The sequence below is a fragment of the Ascaphus truei genome, unplaced genomic scaffold, assembly GCF_040206685.1.
Source record: "Ascaphus truei isolate aAscTru1 unplaced genomic scaffold, aAscTru1.hap1 HAP1_SCAFFOLD_676, whole genome shotgun sequence".
In the NCBI taxonomy this organism is placed as follows: Eukaryota; Metazoa; Chordata; class Amphibia; order Anura; family Ascaphidae; genus Ascaphus; species Ascaphus truei.
Window position 1 is genome coordinate 18,189 of NW_027457009.1, and position 18,584 is coordinate 36,772.

Genomic DNA, 18,584 nt, shown 5'->3' on the forward strand with positions numbered 1-18,584 from the left:
ATTGTGAGAGTAATGCATACTAGTGGGAGAGTAATATTGTGAGAGTAATGCATACTAGTGGGAGAGTAATATTGTGAGAGTAATGCATACTAGTGGGAGAGTAATATTGTGAGAGTAATGCATACTAGTGGGAGAGTAATATTGTGAGAGTAATGCATACTAGTGGGAGAGTAATATTGTGAGAGTAATGCATACTAGTGGGAGAGTAATATTGTGAGAGTAATGCATACTAGTGGGAGAGTAATATTGTGAGAGTAATGCATACTAGTGGGAGAGTAATATTGTGAGAGTAATTGTCACGGTAGCTTATGACAAGATATAATGAACACCAAATATCTGGGTTGAACTGAACGAGGCTTAGATATAATAAAATATAATTTATTCCTTAAATAAGGTGAACACAGCAATATAGTACAATTAACAGACAAGAAGGTAACACTTACTTAGGTTTGGGGAATGGAGAAGTATCAGCTAGCAATTCTCCAGCAATCCGGTGACATTCCAGGTGGAATCAGAAGCACAACTCCAGCAATCCAGTGACATTCAAGATGGTATCAGAAGCACAACTAAAAACTGTAGGGTTGACACAGTTTATATACCTGTGCAACCCTATTCTTAACATTGAACACAGCCTATTGGTGAACAATTATCTGTATCCACTCTCTAATGTGGAGACACAGACTAACAGACTAACCCATGCCCTCAGGAAACAATTAGACTGGCAGAGTTTGTTGATTGACTAATACTTAATCCCTAGACATTGGGTAACAATCAAGGCAGCTAACTTTTGATCACCGTGCTTAGGCTACTCAGCCGTCTGCCCTTCATAACTTATTAGCCTAGCAAATGGCGTCTGCATTTTCAGAACAGATCCAAACTAAAATACATATGCACTTTAATATCTACACATATTAATAAGTTCCATTCTGGTGGGCTCAGTGGGTCGACCTTTGCCAGTTTTTAATGCCTACAGTGACTCCACATATTGGCCAAATATGAACTCTCTGCGACCTCCAGAACTGGAGATACAGAAATGCACTTTAAAACATTAAAATACAGGATTATAATGAAACATGGGAACAGGGGAACATACATTTTCAAGGTACAACAAGGTGCAAACCTCATCCCTGGACCGCAGTCCAGGTAAGCCCTTGTCTCTCTGGTGAGGTCAGGGGATGGCCATATGGGGTGCAACCCCTTTAATACCGGGCCACCCCCTTTCTCCCTCTACAGTAATGCATACTAGTGGGAGAGTAATATTGTGAGAGTAATGCATACTAGTGGGAGAGTAATATTGTGAGAGTAATGCATACTAGTGGGAGAGTAATATTGTGAGAGTAATGCATACTATTGGGTGAGTAATATTGTGAGAGTAATGCATACTAGTGGGAGAGTAATATTGTGAGAGTAATGCATACTAGTGGGAGAGTAATATTGTGAGAGTAATGCATACTAGTGGGAGAGTAATATTGTGAGAGTAATGCATACTAGTGGGAGAGTAATATTGTGAGAGTAATGCATACTAGTGGGAGAGTAATATTGTGAGAGTAATGCATACTCGTGGGAGAGTAATATTGTGAGAGTAATGCATACTAGTGGGAGAGTAATATTGTGAGAGTAATGCATACTAGTGGGTATCTGCATACATAAAAGGCACCCCCCTACCCCGAGACAGTCTTAGGATTTCCCCAAACTGAAATACAGACTATGGACACACAAAATACAACACGCCTCCCCACACACAAAATACAACACGCCTCCCCACACACAAAATACAACACGCCTCCCCACACACAAAATACAACACGCCTCCCCACACACAAAATACAACACGCCTCCCCACACACAAAATACAACACGCCTCCCCACACACAAAATACAACACGCCTCCCCACACCCAAAATACAACACGCCTCCCCACACACAAAATACAACACGCCTCCCCACACACAAAATACAACACGCCTCCCCACACACAAAATACAACACGCCTCCCCACACACAAAATACAACACGCCTCCCCACACACAAAATACAACACGCCTCCCCACACACAAAATACAACACGCCTCCCCACACACAAAATACAACACGCCTCCCCACACACAAAATACAACACGCCTCCCCACACCCAAAATACAACACGCCTCCCCACACACAAAATACAACACGCCTCCCCACACACAAAATACAACACGCCTCCCCACACACAAAATACAACACGCCTCCCCACACACAAAATACAACACGCCTCCCCACACACAAAATACAACACGCCTCCCCACACACAAAATACAACACACCTCCCCACACACAAAATACAACACGCCTCCCCACACACAAAATACAACACGCCTCCCCACACACAAAATACAACACGCCTCCCCACACACAAAATACAACACGCCTCCCCACACACAAAATACAACACGCCTCCCCACACACAAAATACAACACGCCTCCCCACACACAAAATACAACACGCCTCCCCACACACAAAATACAACACACACACACCATTTACCTTTGAGGTGATGTGAGGTTTTGGTGCCCTGGCTCTCCCCCGCTGCTGCCGGGCCTCTCTCCCATGACTGGCCGCCCTCTCTGCGAGGCTGGGCCTCTCTCCCATGACTGGCCGCCCTCTCTGCGAGGCTGGGCCTCTCTCCCATGACTGGTCGCCCTCTCTGCGAGGCTGGGCCTCTCTCCCATGACTGGCCGCCCTCTCTGCGAGGCTGGACCTCTCTCCCATGACTGGCCGCCCTCTCTGCGAGGCCGGGCCTCTCTCCCATGACTGGCCGCCCTCTCTGCGAGGCCGGGCCTCTCTCCCATGACTGGCCGCCCTCTCTGCGAGGCCGGGCCTCTCTCCCATGACTGGCCGCCCTCTCTGCGAGGCTGGACCTCTCTCCCATGACTGGCCGCCCTCTCTGCGAGGCTGGGCCTCTCTCCCATGACTGGCCGCCCTCTCTGCGAGGCTGGGCCTCTCTCCCATCACTGGCCGCCCTCTCTGCGAGGCCGGGCCTCTCTCCCATGACTGGCCGCCCTCTCTGCGAGGCTGGACCTCTCTCCCATGACTGGCCGCCCTCTCTGCGAGGCTGGGCCTCTCTCCCATGACTGGCCGCCCTCTCTGCGAGGCTGGGCCTCTCTCCCATGACTGGCCGCCCTCTCTGCGAGGCTGGACCTCTCTCCCATGACTGGCCGCCCTCTCTGCGAGGCCGGGCCTCTCTCCCATGACTGGCCGCCCTCTCTGCGAGGCTGGACCTCTCTCCCATGACTGGCCGCCCTCTCTGCGAGGCTGGACCTCTCTCCCATGACTGGCCGCCCTCTCTGCGAGGCCGGGCCTCTCTCCCATGACTGGCCGCCCTCTCTGCGAGGCTGGGCCTCTCTCCCATGACTGGCCGCCCTCTCTGCGAGGCCGGACCTCTCTCCCATGACTGGCCGCCCTCTCTGCGAGGCTGGGCCTCTCTCCCATGACTGGCCGCCCTCTCTGCGAGGCTGGGCCTCTCTGCCATGACTGGCCGCCCTCTCTGCGAGGCTGGACCTCTCTCCCATGACTGGCCGCCCTCTCTGCGAGGCTGGGCCTCTCTCCCATGACTGGCCGCCCTCTCTGCGAGGCTGGGCCTCTCTCCCATGACTGGCCGCCCTCTCTGCGAGGCCGGGCCTCTCTCCCATGACTGGCCGCCCTCTCTGCGAGGCTGGGCCTCTCTCCCATGACTGGCCGCCCTCTCTGCGAGGCTGGGCCTCTCTCCCATGACTGGCCGCCCTCTCTGCGAGGCTGGACCTCTCTCCCATGACTGGCCGCCCTCTCTGCGAGGCTGGGCCTCTCTCCCATGACTGGCCGCCCTCTCTGCGAGGCTGGGCCTCTCTCCCATCACTGGCCGCCCTCTCTGCGAGGCCGGGCCTCTCTCCCATGACTGGCCGCCCTCTCTGCGAGGCTGGGCCTCTCTCCCATGACTGGCCGCCCTCTCTGCGAGGCTGGGCCTCTCTCCCATGACTGGCCGCCCTCTCTGCGAGGCTGGGCCTCTCTCCCATGACTGGCCGCCCTCTCTGCGAGGCCGGGCCTCTCTCCCATGACTGGCCGCCCTCTCTGCGAGGCTGGGACTCTCTCCCATGACTGGCCGCCCTCTCTGCGAGGCTGGGCCTCTCCCATGACTGGCCGCCCTCTCTGCGAGGCTGGGCCTCTCTCCCATGACTGGCCGCCCTCTCTGCGAGGCCGGGCCTCTCTCCCATGACTGGCCGCCCTCTCTGCGAGGCCGGGCCTCTCTCCCATGACTGGCCGCCCTCTCTGCGAGGCCGGGCCTCTCTCCCATGACTGGCCGCCCTCTCTGCGAGGCCGGGCCTCTCTCCCATGACTGGCCGCCCTCTCTGCGAGGCCGGGCCTCTCTCCCATGACTGGCCGCCCTCTCTGCGAGGCCGGGCCTCTCTCCCATGACTGGCCGCCCTCTCTGCGAGGCTGGGCCTCTCTCCCATGACTGGCCGCCCTCTCTGCGAGGCCGGGCCTCTCTCCCATGACTGGCCGCCCTCTCTGCGAGGCTGGGACTCTCTCCCATGACTGGCCGCCCTCTCTGCGAGGCTGGGCCTCTCCCATGACTGGCCGCCCTCTCTGCGAGGCTGGGCCTCTCTCCCATGACTGGCTGCCCTCTCTGCGAGGCCGGGCCTCTCTCCCATGACTGGCCGCCCTCTCTGCGAGGCCGGGCCTCTCTCCCATGACTGGCCGCCCTCTCTGCGAGGCCGGGCCTCTCTCCCATGACTGGCCGCCCTCTCTGCGAGGCCGGGCCTCTCTCCCATGACTGGCCACCCTCTCTGCGAGGCCGGGCCTCTCTCCCATGACTGGCCGCCCTCTCTGCGAGGCCGGGCCTCTCTCCCATGACTGGCCGCCCTCTCTGCGAGGCTGGGCCTCTCTCCCATGACTGGCTGCCCTCTCTGCGTGCCGGGTGCTGGGCCCGCACACAAATCGCACTCAGCTTCCAGCGTGCGCCAGCAGGGGAGGGGCCTACAGCTGTTTGGGAGAGCTGGGGTCCGACGGCCAGCAACCAGAGGCTCAGCAGCTGGATGCAGAAGTTGGGGCTGACCAGGCCTAACTTTCGGCACCAACCGAGCCCCCAGCAGGCCTGATGGACACACAACAACAAAAGGGTGGGAAAATACCCATGCCATGAACAGAGTCCGGTAAGAGAAACTATAAATGGTCTCTTTTGCCATTAACCACTTGTAGGAGTGATACTAGTGGTACATGCCCAAACAGTAATAATGAGTGGGGACAAAACACTTAACGCATATACAACAAATAATCTGACATTCTCGAATAACAGCGTGTAACACCTTCTGTCCAAAACTTGCGTCTGCAGTAGACTAGACGCCAAGTCTGTAATGATTAATAAATGTGTCAAAGGATGACCACACAGCTGCGTTACATAACTCCGCAGGTAATACTTGGGCCTTGAGAGCCCATGACGTGGTCACAGCTCTGGTTCGGTGCACCTTCCAGTTCTCAGGAACCTGATCTCTCTGTCTGCATCTTGGTGATCCGGTGGAGAATTGTAGCCTTAGAAGCTGCCTGCCCCTTTCTGGTACCTCGTGGAAGGACACACAATCTATCGCACTTCCTGAAGTTGTGCATTGATTTTAGATAATGTTTCGCTACATCAAATTTATGTAGATCTTCCTCTCGTGGATTTTTTGGTTCAGGCAGAAAAGATGAGATAAAAAATGTCAAATGAAGAGATAACACTACCTTAGGTAGAACAAAAAGAATGAAACCGGCACTCTGGTGGACTTGCAAACACAGCTTAGTTAAAGTTGAACAGAAGGATCTACTAGAACCAGAAGGAATTTCCTTAGGTAGGAAATGGTACATTGGTCTTAAAACAATTGTCTTTGTGCACGATAAGGAATAGCTCTTTACATGACAATGCTTACAGTTTGCCCACTCCTTGTGGAAGTAATGGCTACTGTCTTCTATGTAAGTATGCTTAAAGATAAATCTTGCAGTGGTTTGAATTGAGGCCTCATTGATACCTGTAGGACCAGATAGGTCCCACGAAGGCATACGTCTCCTGATTTACTGCTTGTAACAATCTGATGACTAGTTTCTCTGGCCAAATTCCTCTCTAGAAGTGCTGTTAAAACAGATACTTCCACTTTGAGGAAACGGAGACTAATCCCTTTGTCATATCCTGTTTGAAAGAACTCTAATACTGCGGTGGAAGGAGCCACTATAGCAGTTATTGTTGCCCCACCAGAGAAAGTTTAACCAGATACGGTGGTAGACTCTAGAATTTGACCCTTTCCTTCAGTGTATTGTGTTTCCTACAACTGCCGTTCAGTCGCCATGCTGCTAGTGCCAGTTTCTGTGGATTTGGATGCTGTATTTTTCATGATACGGGGTTTAGCTGATTACCAGGGATCGCAAAGCACCCGGCACAACACAAAAACATTAAATAAACCGGAGTTTATTCTGCCGAAGCCAACAGTAAAACAACGGTAGCCAATTTCCTTGTACCACAACTGGATTAATGGTGTTCAAACAAAAAGTTAATAATGATCATCCGATCATAGTTACATAGTTACATAGTTACATAGTAGATGAGGTTGAAAAAAGACATATGTCCATCAAGTTCAACCTATGCTAAATTTAGACGGCAGATACTTTATCCTATATCCGTACTTACAGTATATTGATCCAGAGGAAGGCAAACACAAACCCCCAGTGACATACTGTACCATCCAATGATATCTCATAAGGGGAAAAATAAATTTCTTCCTGACTCCAAGAATTTGCAATCGGATTACTCCCTGGATCAACATCCTTCCCATGTATACTTGTTAGGTATATCCCTGTATACCTTTCCCATCTAAAAAGATGTCCAACCTTTTTTTTAACCAAATCCATTGTATCTGACATCACAGTCTCAATGGGTAATGAATCCCACAGTAACTGCCCTTACTGTAAAGAACCCTTTCCTTTGTTGCTGGTGAAATCTCCTTTCCTCCAACCTTAAGGGATGGCCCAGAGTCCTTAGTACTGCCCGTGGGATGAATAGTTCTTTTGAAAGCTCCTTGTATTGTCCCTGAATATATTTGTATATAGTTATCATATCCCCTCTTAGACGCCTCTTTTCTAATGTAAATAAATCTAATTTAGCTAGCCTCTCCTCATAAGTTAGATTGTCCATCCCCTTTATTAATTTGGTGGCTCTTCTCTGCACTCTCTCTAGTTCCATAATGTATTTTCTAAGGAGTGGTGCCCAAAATTGTACTCCATTTTCAATGTGTGTGTCACGGGAGACCAGGACTAATACCAGGGATCAATATCGCCAGACAGAACACGGGAGACCAGGACTAATACCCGGGATCAATATCTCCAGACAGAACACGGGAGACCAGGAATCAATATCTCCAGACAGAACACGGGAGACCAGGACTAATACCCGGGATCAATATCTCCAGACAGAACACGGGAGACCAGGACTAGTACCCAGGATCAATATCGCCAGACAGACACGGGAGACCAGGACTAATACCCGGGATCAATATCTCCAGACAGAACACGGGAGACCAGGACTAATACCCGGGATCAATATCGCCAGACAGACACGGGAGACCAGGACTAATACCCAGGATCAATATCGCCAGACAGAACACGGGAGACCAGGACTAATACCCGGGATCAATATCGCCAGGCAGACACGGGAGACCAGGACTAATACCCGGGATCAATATCGCCAGACAGACACGGGAGACCAGGACTAATACCCGGGATCAATATCGCCAGACAGACACGGGAGGCCAGGACTAATACCAGGGATCAATATCGCCAGACAGACACGGGAGACCAGGACTAATACCCGGGATCAATATCGCCAGACAGAACACGGGAGACCAGGACTAATACCCGGGATCAATATCGCCAGGCAGACACGGGAGACCAGGACTAATACCCGGGATCAATATCGCCAGACAGAACACGGGAGACCAGGACTAATACCCGGGATCAATATCTCCAGACAGAACACGGGAGACCAGGACTAATACCCGGGATCAATATCGCCAGGCAGACACGGGAGACCAGGACTAATACCCGGGATCAATATCGCCAGACAGAACATGGGAGACCAGGACTAATACCCAGGATCAATATCGCCAGACAGAACACGGTAGATCAGGACTAATACCCGGGATCAATATCGCCAGACAGAACATGGGAGACCAGGACTAATACCCGGGATCAATATCTCCAGACAGAACACGGGAGACCAGGACTAATACCCGGGATCAATATCGCCAGACAAACACGGGAGGCCAGGACTAATACCAGGGATCAATATCGCCAGACAGAACACGGGAGACCAGGACTAATACCCGGGATCAATATCGCCAGACAGAACACGAGAGTTTATAAAATTAATTTATTGGAAAAACATATCCACAACTATACAAAAGACACAAACATCACACATACCAAACTGGGGGATACCCTGCCTAACTAGTCACAGGGACCTATACCCAACTGGGGGATACCCTGCCTAACTAGTCACAGGGACCTAAACCAAACTGGGGGATACCCTGCCTAACTAGTCACAGGGACCTATACCCAACTGGGGGATACCCTGCCTAACTAGTCACAGGGACCTATACCCAACTGGGGGATACCCTGCCTAACTAGTCACAGGGACCTATACCCAACTGGGGGATACCCTGCCTAACTAGTCACAGGGATCTATACCCAACTGGGGACACTGGGGGATACCCTGCCTAACTAGTCACAGGGACCTATACCCAACTGGGGGATACCCTGCCTAACTAGTCGCAGGGACCTATACCCAACTGGGGACACTGGGGGATACCCTGCCTAACTAGTCGCAGGGACCTATACACAACTGGGGACACTGGGGGATACCCTGCCTAACTAGTCGCAGGGACCTATACCCAACTGGGGACACTGGGGGGCACCCTGCCTAACTAGTCGCAGGGACTACTTGCAGAGATTTCACCTGTTCTCTTTCTTTGCCTAGACCCCTAGCAGACAGGGAGGGAGACCCCTAGCAGGCAGGGAGGGAGACCCCTAGCAGACAGGGAGGGAGACCCCTAGCAGACAGAGCCTGCAGAGAGTTACAGAGGTGTTGCTGTGACAGGGAGAAACTGCAGTGTCCAATCCAGTGCTGTTCGCAGGCCTGAAAACCAGTCCTGTAGACACTGGGCAAAGAAAGAGAACAGGTGAAATCTCTGCAAGTAGTCCCTGTGACTAGTTAGGCAGGGTATCCCCCAGTGTCCCCAGTTGGGTATAGGTTCCTGTGACTAGATAGGCAGGGTATCCCCCAGTGTCCCCAGTTGGGTATAGGTCCCTGTGACTAGTTAGGCAGGGTATCCCCCAGTGTCCCCAGTTGGGTATAGGTCCCTGTGACTAGTTAGGCAGGGTATCCCCCAGTGTCCCCAGTTGGGTATAGGTCCCTGTGACTAGTTAGGCAGGGTATCCCCCAGTGTCCCCAGTTGGGTATAAGTCCCTGTGACTAGTTAGGCAGGGTATTCCCCAGGTTCCCCGGTTGGGTATAGGTCCCTGCGACTAGTTAGGCAGGGTATCCCCCAGTGTCCCCAGTTGGGTATAGGACCCTGGGACTAGTTAGGCAGGGTATCCCCCAGTGTCCCCAGTTGGGTATAGGACCCTGGGACTAGTTAGGCAAGGCATCCCCCAGTGTCCCCAGTTGGGTATGTGTGATGTTTGTGTCTTTTGTATAGTTGTGGATATGTTTTTCCAATAAATTAATTTTATAAACTCTTGTGTTTTGTCTGGCGATATCGATCCCGGGTATTAGTCCTGGTCTCCCGTGTTCTGTCTGGCGATATCGATCCCTGGTATTACTCCTGGTCTCCCGTGGCAATGGGTTTCAGCCACCAGGATGGCGAATCCTCACACTAATCTCTCTCCCCCCACCCCCTCCAGACAGGCTCCAATAATCTCTTTCCTAAAACTCCCTTAATCTCTCTCTCCCCACTCCCTCCGGACAGGCTCCCCTAATCTCTCTCTCCCCACCCCCTCCGGACAGGCTCTCCTAATCTCTCCCCCCACCACCTCCGGACAGGCACCCTTAATCTCTCTCTCCCCACTCCCTCCGGACATGCTCCCCTAATTTCTCTCCTCCCACCCCCTCAGAACAGGCTCCCCAAAACTCTCTCGCCACACCCCCACCTGACAGACTCCCCTAATCTCTCTCACCACCTCTGAAGGAAACCTTTTCCTTGCCTAGGCTTCAGAACTGAAAGGAACATTTCCTCTGCCAAAAGAGCTGAAGGCTTTGTGACTGGATATACACATCTGCACCGTGCAGCAGACTCCCCCGGGAAGCTTTACACGCACTGACACGTGTTATCTCAGATTTTGATGATTTCACGGGCCCGGAAAACGAAGGAAATGAAACGTAACGCAAGCCAGATTTCAAATTCCTTTGTCTTATTTTTTAATGAAAAGTTCAGTCCGCGCTCTGGCTCTTTAAACTTGGAGTGTTGGTCCCTCTCAGTTCTCTTGCTGCTTCTGTGTTTATGAGGTGTCTCCCCCACCTCCAAATGTGGTCTCCACCGGAACCCCAATGGTGATATAGGGTTATGATTTTTATACAGGAAAACAGAGGGGTTTGGTTAGAGGCGCAACATAGGTGTAACCTGGGTGTGGCTTGGGCGTGGCTTTGATTAGAGGCATGATTTAGGGGCAGGACATATTAGTGGCATGATTTTGGGATGTGATTCTCCCAATACAGGCACTGTCTGAATACATAGCTTATTCATTGTCTGTTATCAAGAGACCTTGAATCTCTGGCAACTAAATTTATACGATTCTGCCTCTCTAAAAGAACCAGTCTTATTGTTTACTGACTAAAAGAGCAGGAAACTGACAATACACAAAGTATCTTAGCAATATCCTGAGCAGGGAGAAAGGAAATGTAACTTGGCAGAAGCTGAATACATTAGAAATTATATTTCAGCAAAAGGCTGACTACAGAATCTTAACTGGTTATGAACAGACAAAATGGATGGCTTAACACAAGTGCAGATTCTGGCCTGACCTGCTGGTCCTAACAACCCCCTCCTGACAGGCTCCCCTAATCTCTCTCCCCACCCCCTCCGGACAGGCTCCCCTAATCTCTCTCTCCCCACTCCCTCCGGACAGGCTCCCCTAATCTCTCCCCCCACCCCCTCCAGATAGGCTCCCCTATTCTCTCCCCCAAGTCCCTCCAGACAGGCACCCCTATTCTCTCTCTCCCCACCCCCTCCAGACAGGCTCCCATATTCTCTCTCTCCCCACTCCCTGTCACGCTGTGCTCACCACGGAGAAGGAGGGACCCCGAAACTGAGGAGAGAAGGGTAACACCTGCACCCACAGCTACGGGACACGTCTGGAAAGTGGGTGGTAGGCGCCCGGATCTGTGCGGGAGTATAAGATGAAGTTTAGATACTCGCCGGACGTATAGGGAAGTACCAGAAGAATAGTCGGTACCGAGAGCCTGGGGTCCAGAGCCGGGGGGTAGGTCGGAATCCGTAAGCCGAGGTAAAGGGTCGGAGAGTTCGGGAGGTCAGAGAGTAAGCCAAGGGTCGAAGTCCAGAGCGGGTCCACAGCCAAGCCGGTTCGGTACACGGGAATCACTAGGGAAGACAGAGACACAGGCACTGAGGCAGGCACGAGCGTGGGTAACACAGGTCACACAAAGCTATGCTCAGCCACAGAAGGAATGGCTGGGCAGGGTATAAATAGGAGCAAGGACCAATAGGAAGAGGGGGAGCGAGGGGGGAGCGGCCCCAGGGAGGATAGGGATTGGTGGAGAAAAGATTGCCACAGCTGATGGCTTGATGCGAGACTTGTGGGCGGTGCACGCGCATCAGGCGTGTGCGCCGCGCGGGAGAGATACGTGCGGCCTGAGCTGGGGGCGGGAGCTCCTCCTGCAGGAGGACGTAAAAGCGCGTGGTCCTGCGCGCGCATGCGCGCGTTCTTCAACTACCGCAGGGATCAAAGAAGAGGAAGGAGGATGCTGCTCGCGGCGGCGAGACAGCAGAGCCTGAGCGTGTCGGGTAGACAAAGTCACGGGAGGAACCCCCTTAGGGAGAGGTGTTCCCCCGGACATTACACTCCCTCCAGACAGGCTCCCCTAATCTCTCCCCCCACCCCCTCCAGACAGGCTCCCCTAATCTCTCCCCCCACCCCCTCCAGACAGGCTCCCCTAATCTCTCCCCCCACCCCCTCCAGACAGGCTCCCCTAATCTCTCCCCCCACCCCCTCCAGACAGGCTCCTCTATTCTCTCCTCTATTCTCTCTCCTCCCACCCCCTCAGAACAGGCTCCCCAAAACTCTCTCCCCATCCCCTCCAGACAGGCTCCCCTAATCTCTCTCCCCACCCCCCCTGACAGGCTCCCCTAATCTCTCTCCCCACCCCCTCCAGACAGGCTCCTCTATTCTCTCTCCCCCCACCCCCTCCAGACAGGCTCCCCAAAACTCTCTCCCCATCCCCTCCAGACAGGCTCCCCTAATCTCTCTCCCCACCCCCCCTGACAGGCTCCCTTAATCTCTCTCCCCACCCCCTCCAGACAGGCTCCCCTATTCTCTCCCCCACCCCCTCCAGACAGGCTCCCCTATTCTCTCCCCCACCCCCCCTGACAGGCTCCCCTAATCTCTCTCCCCACCCCCTCCAGACAGGCTCCTCTATTCTCTCTCCCCCCACCCCCTCCAGACAGGCTCCCCAAAACTCTCTCCCCATCCCCTCCAGACAGGCTCCCCTAATCTCTCTCCCCACCCCCCCTGACAGGCTCCCTTAATCTCTCTCCCCACCCCCTCCAGACAGGCTCCCCTATTCTCTCCCCCACCCCCTCCAGACAGGCTCCCCTATTCTCTCTCCCCCCTACCCCTCAGAACAGGCTCCCCAAAACTATCTCCCCATCCCCTCCGGACAGGCTCCCCTAATCTCTCTCACCACCCCCCCCCCCCCCCCCCTGACAGGCTCCCCTAATCTCTCTCCCCCCCCTCTGACAGGCTCCCCTAATCTCTCTCCCCCCCCCCCCCTGACAGGCTCCCCTAATCTCTCTCCCCACCCTGACAGGCTCCCCTAATCTCTCTCCCCCCCCCCCTCTGACAGGCTCCCCTAATCTCTCTCCCCCCCCCGACAGGCTCCCCAATCTCTGTCCCCACCCCCCTCTGACAGGCTCCCCTATTCTCTCTCCACCCCCTCACCCCCTCACCCCCTCACCCCCTCACCCCCTCACCCCACTGATTATGCGCATGCGCAGGGTCCCGCTCGCGTTCCCGCCTGTAGGTTGTTGCCGTGGTAACGCTTGGCCCCGCCCCTCCTCGGAACGCTGGTACCGTTGGCATAGCGACGCTCCTTCGACAAGATGGCGCTGCCCGGTCCGGTCCGGCGGCAGCTGGTCTCTCTGACCCGGAATGTGCTGAGTGATGTGAGCCGGACCGTCCCCGAGAGGGGGGAGGAGACCCCGGCCCGCGGTAAGGGAGAGGCCGGGGGCCAAGGAGAGGCCGGGGGCCTGGGGGCCAGGGAGAGGCTGGGGGCCCCGGGGCCAGGGAGAGGCTGGGGGCCCCGGGGCCAAGGAGAGGCTGGGGGCCCCGGGGCCAGGGAGAGGCTGGGGGTCCCTGGGGCCAGGGAGAGGCTGGGGGCCCCGGGGGTCAGGGAGAGGCTGGGGGCCCCGGGGGTCAGGGAGAGGCTGGGGGCCCCGGGGGTCAGGGAGAGGCTGGGGGCCCCGGGGGTCAGGGAGAGGCTGGGGGCCCCGGGGGCCAGGGAGAGGCTGGGGGTCCCGGTGTCAGGGAGAGGCTGGGGGTCCCGGTGTCAGGGAGAGGCTGGGGGTCCCGGGACCAGGGAGAGGCTGGGGGTCCCGGGGTCAGGGAGAGGCTGGGGGTCCCGGGACCAGGGAGAGGCTGGGGGTCCCGGGGCCAGGGAGAGGCTGGGGGTCCCGGGGCCAGGGAGAGGCTGGGGGTCCCGGGGTCAGGGAGAGGCTGGGGGCCAGGGAGAGGCTGGGGGTCCCGAGGCTGGGGGTCCCGGGGCCAGGGAGAGGCTGGGGGTCCCGGGGCCAGGGAGAGGCTGGGGGTCCCGGGGGCCAGGGAGAGGCTGGGGGTCCCGGGGGCCAGGGAGAGGCTGAGGGTCCCGGGGGCCAGGGAGAGGCTGAGGGTCCCGGGGTCAGGGAGAGGCTGGGGGTCCCGGGGTCAGGGAGAGGCTGGGGGTCCCGGGGTCAGGGAGAGGCTGGGGGTCCCGGGGCCAGGGAGAGGCTGGGGGTCCCGGGGTCAGGGAGAGGCTGGGGGTCAGGGAGAGGCTGGGGGTCCCGGGGTCCGGGAGAGGCTGGGGGTCCCGGGGCCAGGGAGAGGCTGGGGGTCCCGGGACCAGGGAGAGGCTGGGGGTCCCAGGACCAGGGAGAGGCTGGGGGCCCCGGGTCCAGGGAGAGGCTGGGGGTCCCGGGGCCAGGGAGAGGCTGGGGGTCAGGGAGAGGCTGGGGGTCCCGGGGCCAGGGAGAGGCTGCGGGTCCCGGGGCCAGGGAGAGGCTGGGGGTCCCGGGGGCCAGGGAGAGGCTGAGGGTCCCGGGGTCAGGGAGAGGCTGGGAGTCCCGGGGCCAGGGAGAGGCTGGGGGTCCCGGGGCCAGGGAGAGGCTGGGGGTCCCGGGGTCAGGGAGAGGCTGGGGGTCAGGGAGAGGCTGGGGGTCCCGGGGTCAGGGAGAGGCAGGGGGTCCCGGGGTCAGGGAGAGGCTGGGGGTCCCGGGGCCAGGGAGAGGCTGGGGGTCCCGGGGCCAGGGAGAGGCTGGGGGCCCCAGGGGCCAGGGAGAGGTTGCGGGTTCAGGAAGAGGCTGGGGGCCCCAGGGGCCAGGAAGAGGTCGGGGGCCCTAGGGGTCAGGGAGAGGCTGTGGGCCCCAGGGGTCAGGGAGGCTGGTGGTCAGGGAGAGACTGGGGGCCCCGGGGGTCAGGGAGAGGCTGGGGGTCAGGGAGAGGCTGGGGGCCCCGGGTTTCAGGAAGAGGCTGGGGGCCCCGGGTTTCAGGAAGAGGCATGCGGTCAGGGAGAGGCTGGGGGGTCAGGGAGAGAATGGGGGTCAGGGAGAGAAGCTGGGGGGTCAGGGAGAGAGGCTGGGGGGTCAGGGAGAGAATGGGGGCCCCGGGGGTCAGGGAGAGAATGGGGGCCCCGGGGGTCAGGGAGAAGCTGAGCTCTCTCCTCCTTCTCCTCCAACGTTTCCTCTCTCTCCCCCAGAAGTGGACGTAGTTTCCAGTTTACCACTGCAGATGTCGCTCTATTTTAACACGTTCTATTTTCCCTTGTGGTGGATTTGTGACTTTTTATTGCTTCAGCTAAAGGTACACATAAAGATAGCAAAGGGAGCTATGTGAGTGGGGTCACTCCTGTGATATCGGGGTCGGATTTGTGTGAGTGGGGTCACTCCTGTGATATCGGGTTCCGAGCTGTGTGAGTGGGGTCACTCCTGTGATATCGGGTTCCGAGCTGTGTGAGTGGGGTCACTCCTGGGATATCGGGTTCCGAGCTGTGTGAGTGGGGTCACTCCTGTGATATCGGGGTCGGAGCTGTGTGAGTGGGGTCACTCCTGTGATATCGGGTTCCGAGCTGTGTGAGTGGGGTCACTCCTGGGATATCGGGGTCGGAGCTGTGTGAGTGGGGTTAGTACTGTGATATCGGGGTCGGATTTGTGTGAGTGGGGTCACTCCTGTGATATCGGGTTCCGAGCTGTGTGAGTGGGGTCACTCCTGGGATATCGGGGTCGGAGCTGTGTGAGTGGGGTCACTCCTGGGATATCGGGGTCGGAGCTGTGTGAGTGGGGTCACTCCTGGGATATCGGGGTCGGAGCTGTGTGAGTGGGGTCACTCCTGGGATATCGGGGTCGGGGCTGTGTGAGTGGGGTCACTCCTGGGATACCGGGGTCGGAGCTGTGTGAGTGGGGTCACTCCTGGGATATCGGGGTCGGAGCTGTGTGAGTGGGGTCACTCCTGGGATATCGGAGTTGGAGCTGTGTGAGTGGGGTCACTCCTGGGATATCGGAGTTGGAGCTGTGTGAGTGGGGTCACTCCTGGGATATCGGAGTTGGAGCTGTGTGAGTGGGGTCACTCCTGGGATATCGGAGTTGGAGCTGTGTGAGTGGGGTCACTACTTTGATATCGGAGTTGGAGCTGTGTGAGTGGGGTCACTTCTGGGATATCGGAGTTGGGGCTGTGTGAGTTGGGGTCACTCCTGGGATATCGGGTTCCGAGCTGTGTGAGTGGGGTCACTCCTGGGATATCGGGGTCGGAGCTGTGTGAGTGGGGTCACTCCTGGGATATCGGAGTTGGAGCTGTGTGAGTGGGGTCACTCCTGGGATATCGGGGTCGGAGCTGTGTGAGTGGGGTCACTCCTGGGATATCGGGGTCGGGGCTGTGTGAGTGGGGTCACTCCTGGGATATCGGGGTCGGAGCTGTGTGAGTGGGGTCACTCCTGGGATATCGGGGTCGGAGCTGTGTGAGTGGGGTCACTCCTGGGATATCAGAGTTGGAGCTGTGTGAGTGGGGTCACTCCTGGGATATCGGGGTCGGGGCTGTGTGAGTGGGGTCACTCCTGGGATATCGGGGTCGGAGCTGTGTGAGTGGGGTCACTCCTGGGATATCGGGGTCGGAGCTGTGTGAGTGGGGTCACTCCTGGGATATCGGAGTTGGAGCTGTGTGAGTGGGGTCACTCCTGGGAAATCGGGGTCGGAGCTGTGTGAGTGGGGTCACTCCTGGGATACCGTGGTCGGGGCTGTGTGAGTGGGGTCACTCCTGGGATACTGGGGTCGGAGCTGTGTGAGTGGGGTCACTCCTGGGATACCGGGGTCGGGGCTGTGTGAGTGGGGTCACTCCTGGGATACCGGGGTCGGAGCTGTGTGAGTGGGGTCACTCCTGGGATACCGGGGTCGGAGCTGTGTGAGTGGGGTCACTCCTGGGATAACGGGGTCGGAGCTGTGTGAGTGGGGTCACTCCTGGGATACTGGGGTCGGGGCTGTGTGAGTGGGGTCACTCCTGGGATATCGGGGTCGGAGCTGTGTGAGTGGGGTCACTCCTGGGATACCGGGGTCGGAGCTGTGTGAGTGGGGTCACTCCTGGGATATCGGGGTCGGAGCTGTGTGAGTGGGGTCACTCCTGGGATATCGGGGTCGGAGCTGTGTGAGTGGGGTCACTCCTGGGATATCGGGGTCGGAGCTGTGTGAGTGGGGTCACTCCTGGGATACCGGGGTCGGAGCTGTGTGAGTGGGGTCACTCCTGGGATACCGGGGTCGGGGCTGTGTGAGTGGGGTCACTCCTGGGATACCGGGGTCGGAGCTGTGTGAGTGGGGTCACTCCTGGGATACCGGGGTCGGAGCTGTGTGAGTGGGGTCACTCCTGGGATACCGGGGTCGGAGCTGTGTGAGTGGGGTCACTCCTGGGATATCGGGGTCGGAGCTGTGTGAGTGGGGTCACTCCTTGGATATCGGGGTCGGGGCTGTGTGAGTGGGGTCACTCCTGGGATATCAGGGTCGGGGCTGTGTGAGTGGGGTCACTCCTGGGATATCGGGGTCGGAGCTGTGTGAGTGGGGTCACTCCTGGGATATCGGGGTCGGAGCTGTGTGAGTGGGGTCACTCCTGGGATATCGGGGTCGGGGCTGTGTGAGTGGGGTCACTCCTGGGATACCGGGGTCGGAGCTGTGTGAGTGGGGTCACTCCTGGGATACCGGGGTCGGGGCTGTGTGAGTGGGGTCACTCCTGGGATACCGGGGTCGGAGCTGTGTGAGTGGGGTCACTCCTGGGATACCGGGGTCGGGGCTGTGTGAGTGGGGTCACTCCTGGGATACCGGGGTCGGAGCTGTGTGAGTGGGGTCACTCCTGGGATACTGGGGTCGGGGCTGTGTGAGTGGGGTCACTCCTGGGATACCGGGGTCGGAGCTGTGTGAGTGGGGTCACTCCTGGGATACCGGGGTCGGGGCTGTGTGAGTGAGGCCACTCCTGGGATACCGGGGTCGGAGCTGTGTGAGTGGGGTCACTCCTGGGATATCGGAGTTGGAGCTGTGTGAGTGGGGTCACTCCTGGGATACCGGGGTCGGGGCTGTGTGAGTGGGGTCACTCCTGGGATATCGGGGTCGGAGCTGTGTGAGTGGGGTCACTCCTGGGATATCGGAGTTGGAGCTGTGTGAGTGGGGTCACTCCTGGGATACCGGGGTCGGGGCTGTGTGAGTGGGGTCACTCCTGGGATACCGGGGTCGGAGCTGTGTGAGTGGGGTCACTCCTGGGATATCGGGGTCGGAGCTGTGTGAGTGGGGTCACTCCTGGGATACAGGGGTCGGGGCTGTGTGAGTGGGGTCACTCCTGGGATACCGGGGTCGGAGCTGTGTGAGTGGGGTCACTCCTGGGATACCGGGGTCGGAGCTGTGTGAGTGGGGTCACTCCTGGGATACCGGGGTCGGGGCTGTGTGAGTGGGGTCACTCCTGGGATACCGGGGTCGGTGCTGTGTGAGTGGTGTCACTCCTGGGATACCGGGGTCGGGGCTGTGTGAGTGGGGTCACTCCTGGGATACCGGGGTCGGGGCTGTGTGAGTGGGGTCACTCCTGGGATATCGGGGTCGGA

General features: G+C 57.3%; 1 protein-coding gene across 1 annotated transcript in view; it reads left to right on the forward strand.

Annotated features, from left to right (window-relative positions):
- The first annotated feature begins 13,193 nt into the window (after positions 1-13,193).
- Positions 13,194-18,584, forward strand: part of TMEM17 (transmembrane protein 17) — a 35,185-nt gene continuing 29,794 nt past the window's right edge. The window contains exons 1-2 of the mRNA XM_075584611.1: positions 13,194-13,477; positions 15,216-15,319. Of these exons, the coding sequence (XP_075440726.1) occupies positions 13,369-13,477; positions 15,216-15,319 (213 nt within the window). The 5' untranslated portion in view covers positions 13,194-13,368. The remainder of the gene's footprint in view (positions 13,478-15,215; positions 15,320-18,584) is intronic.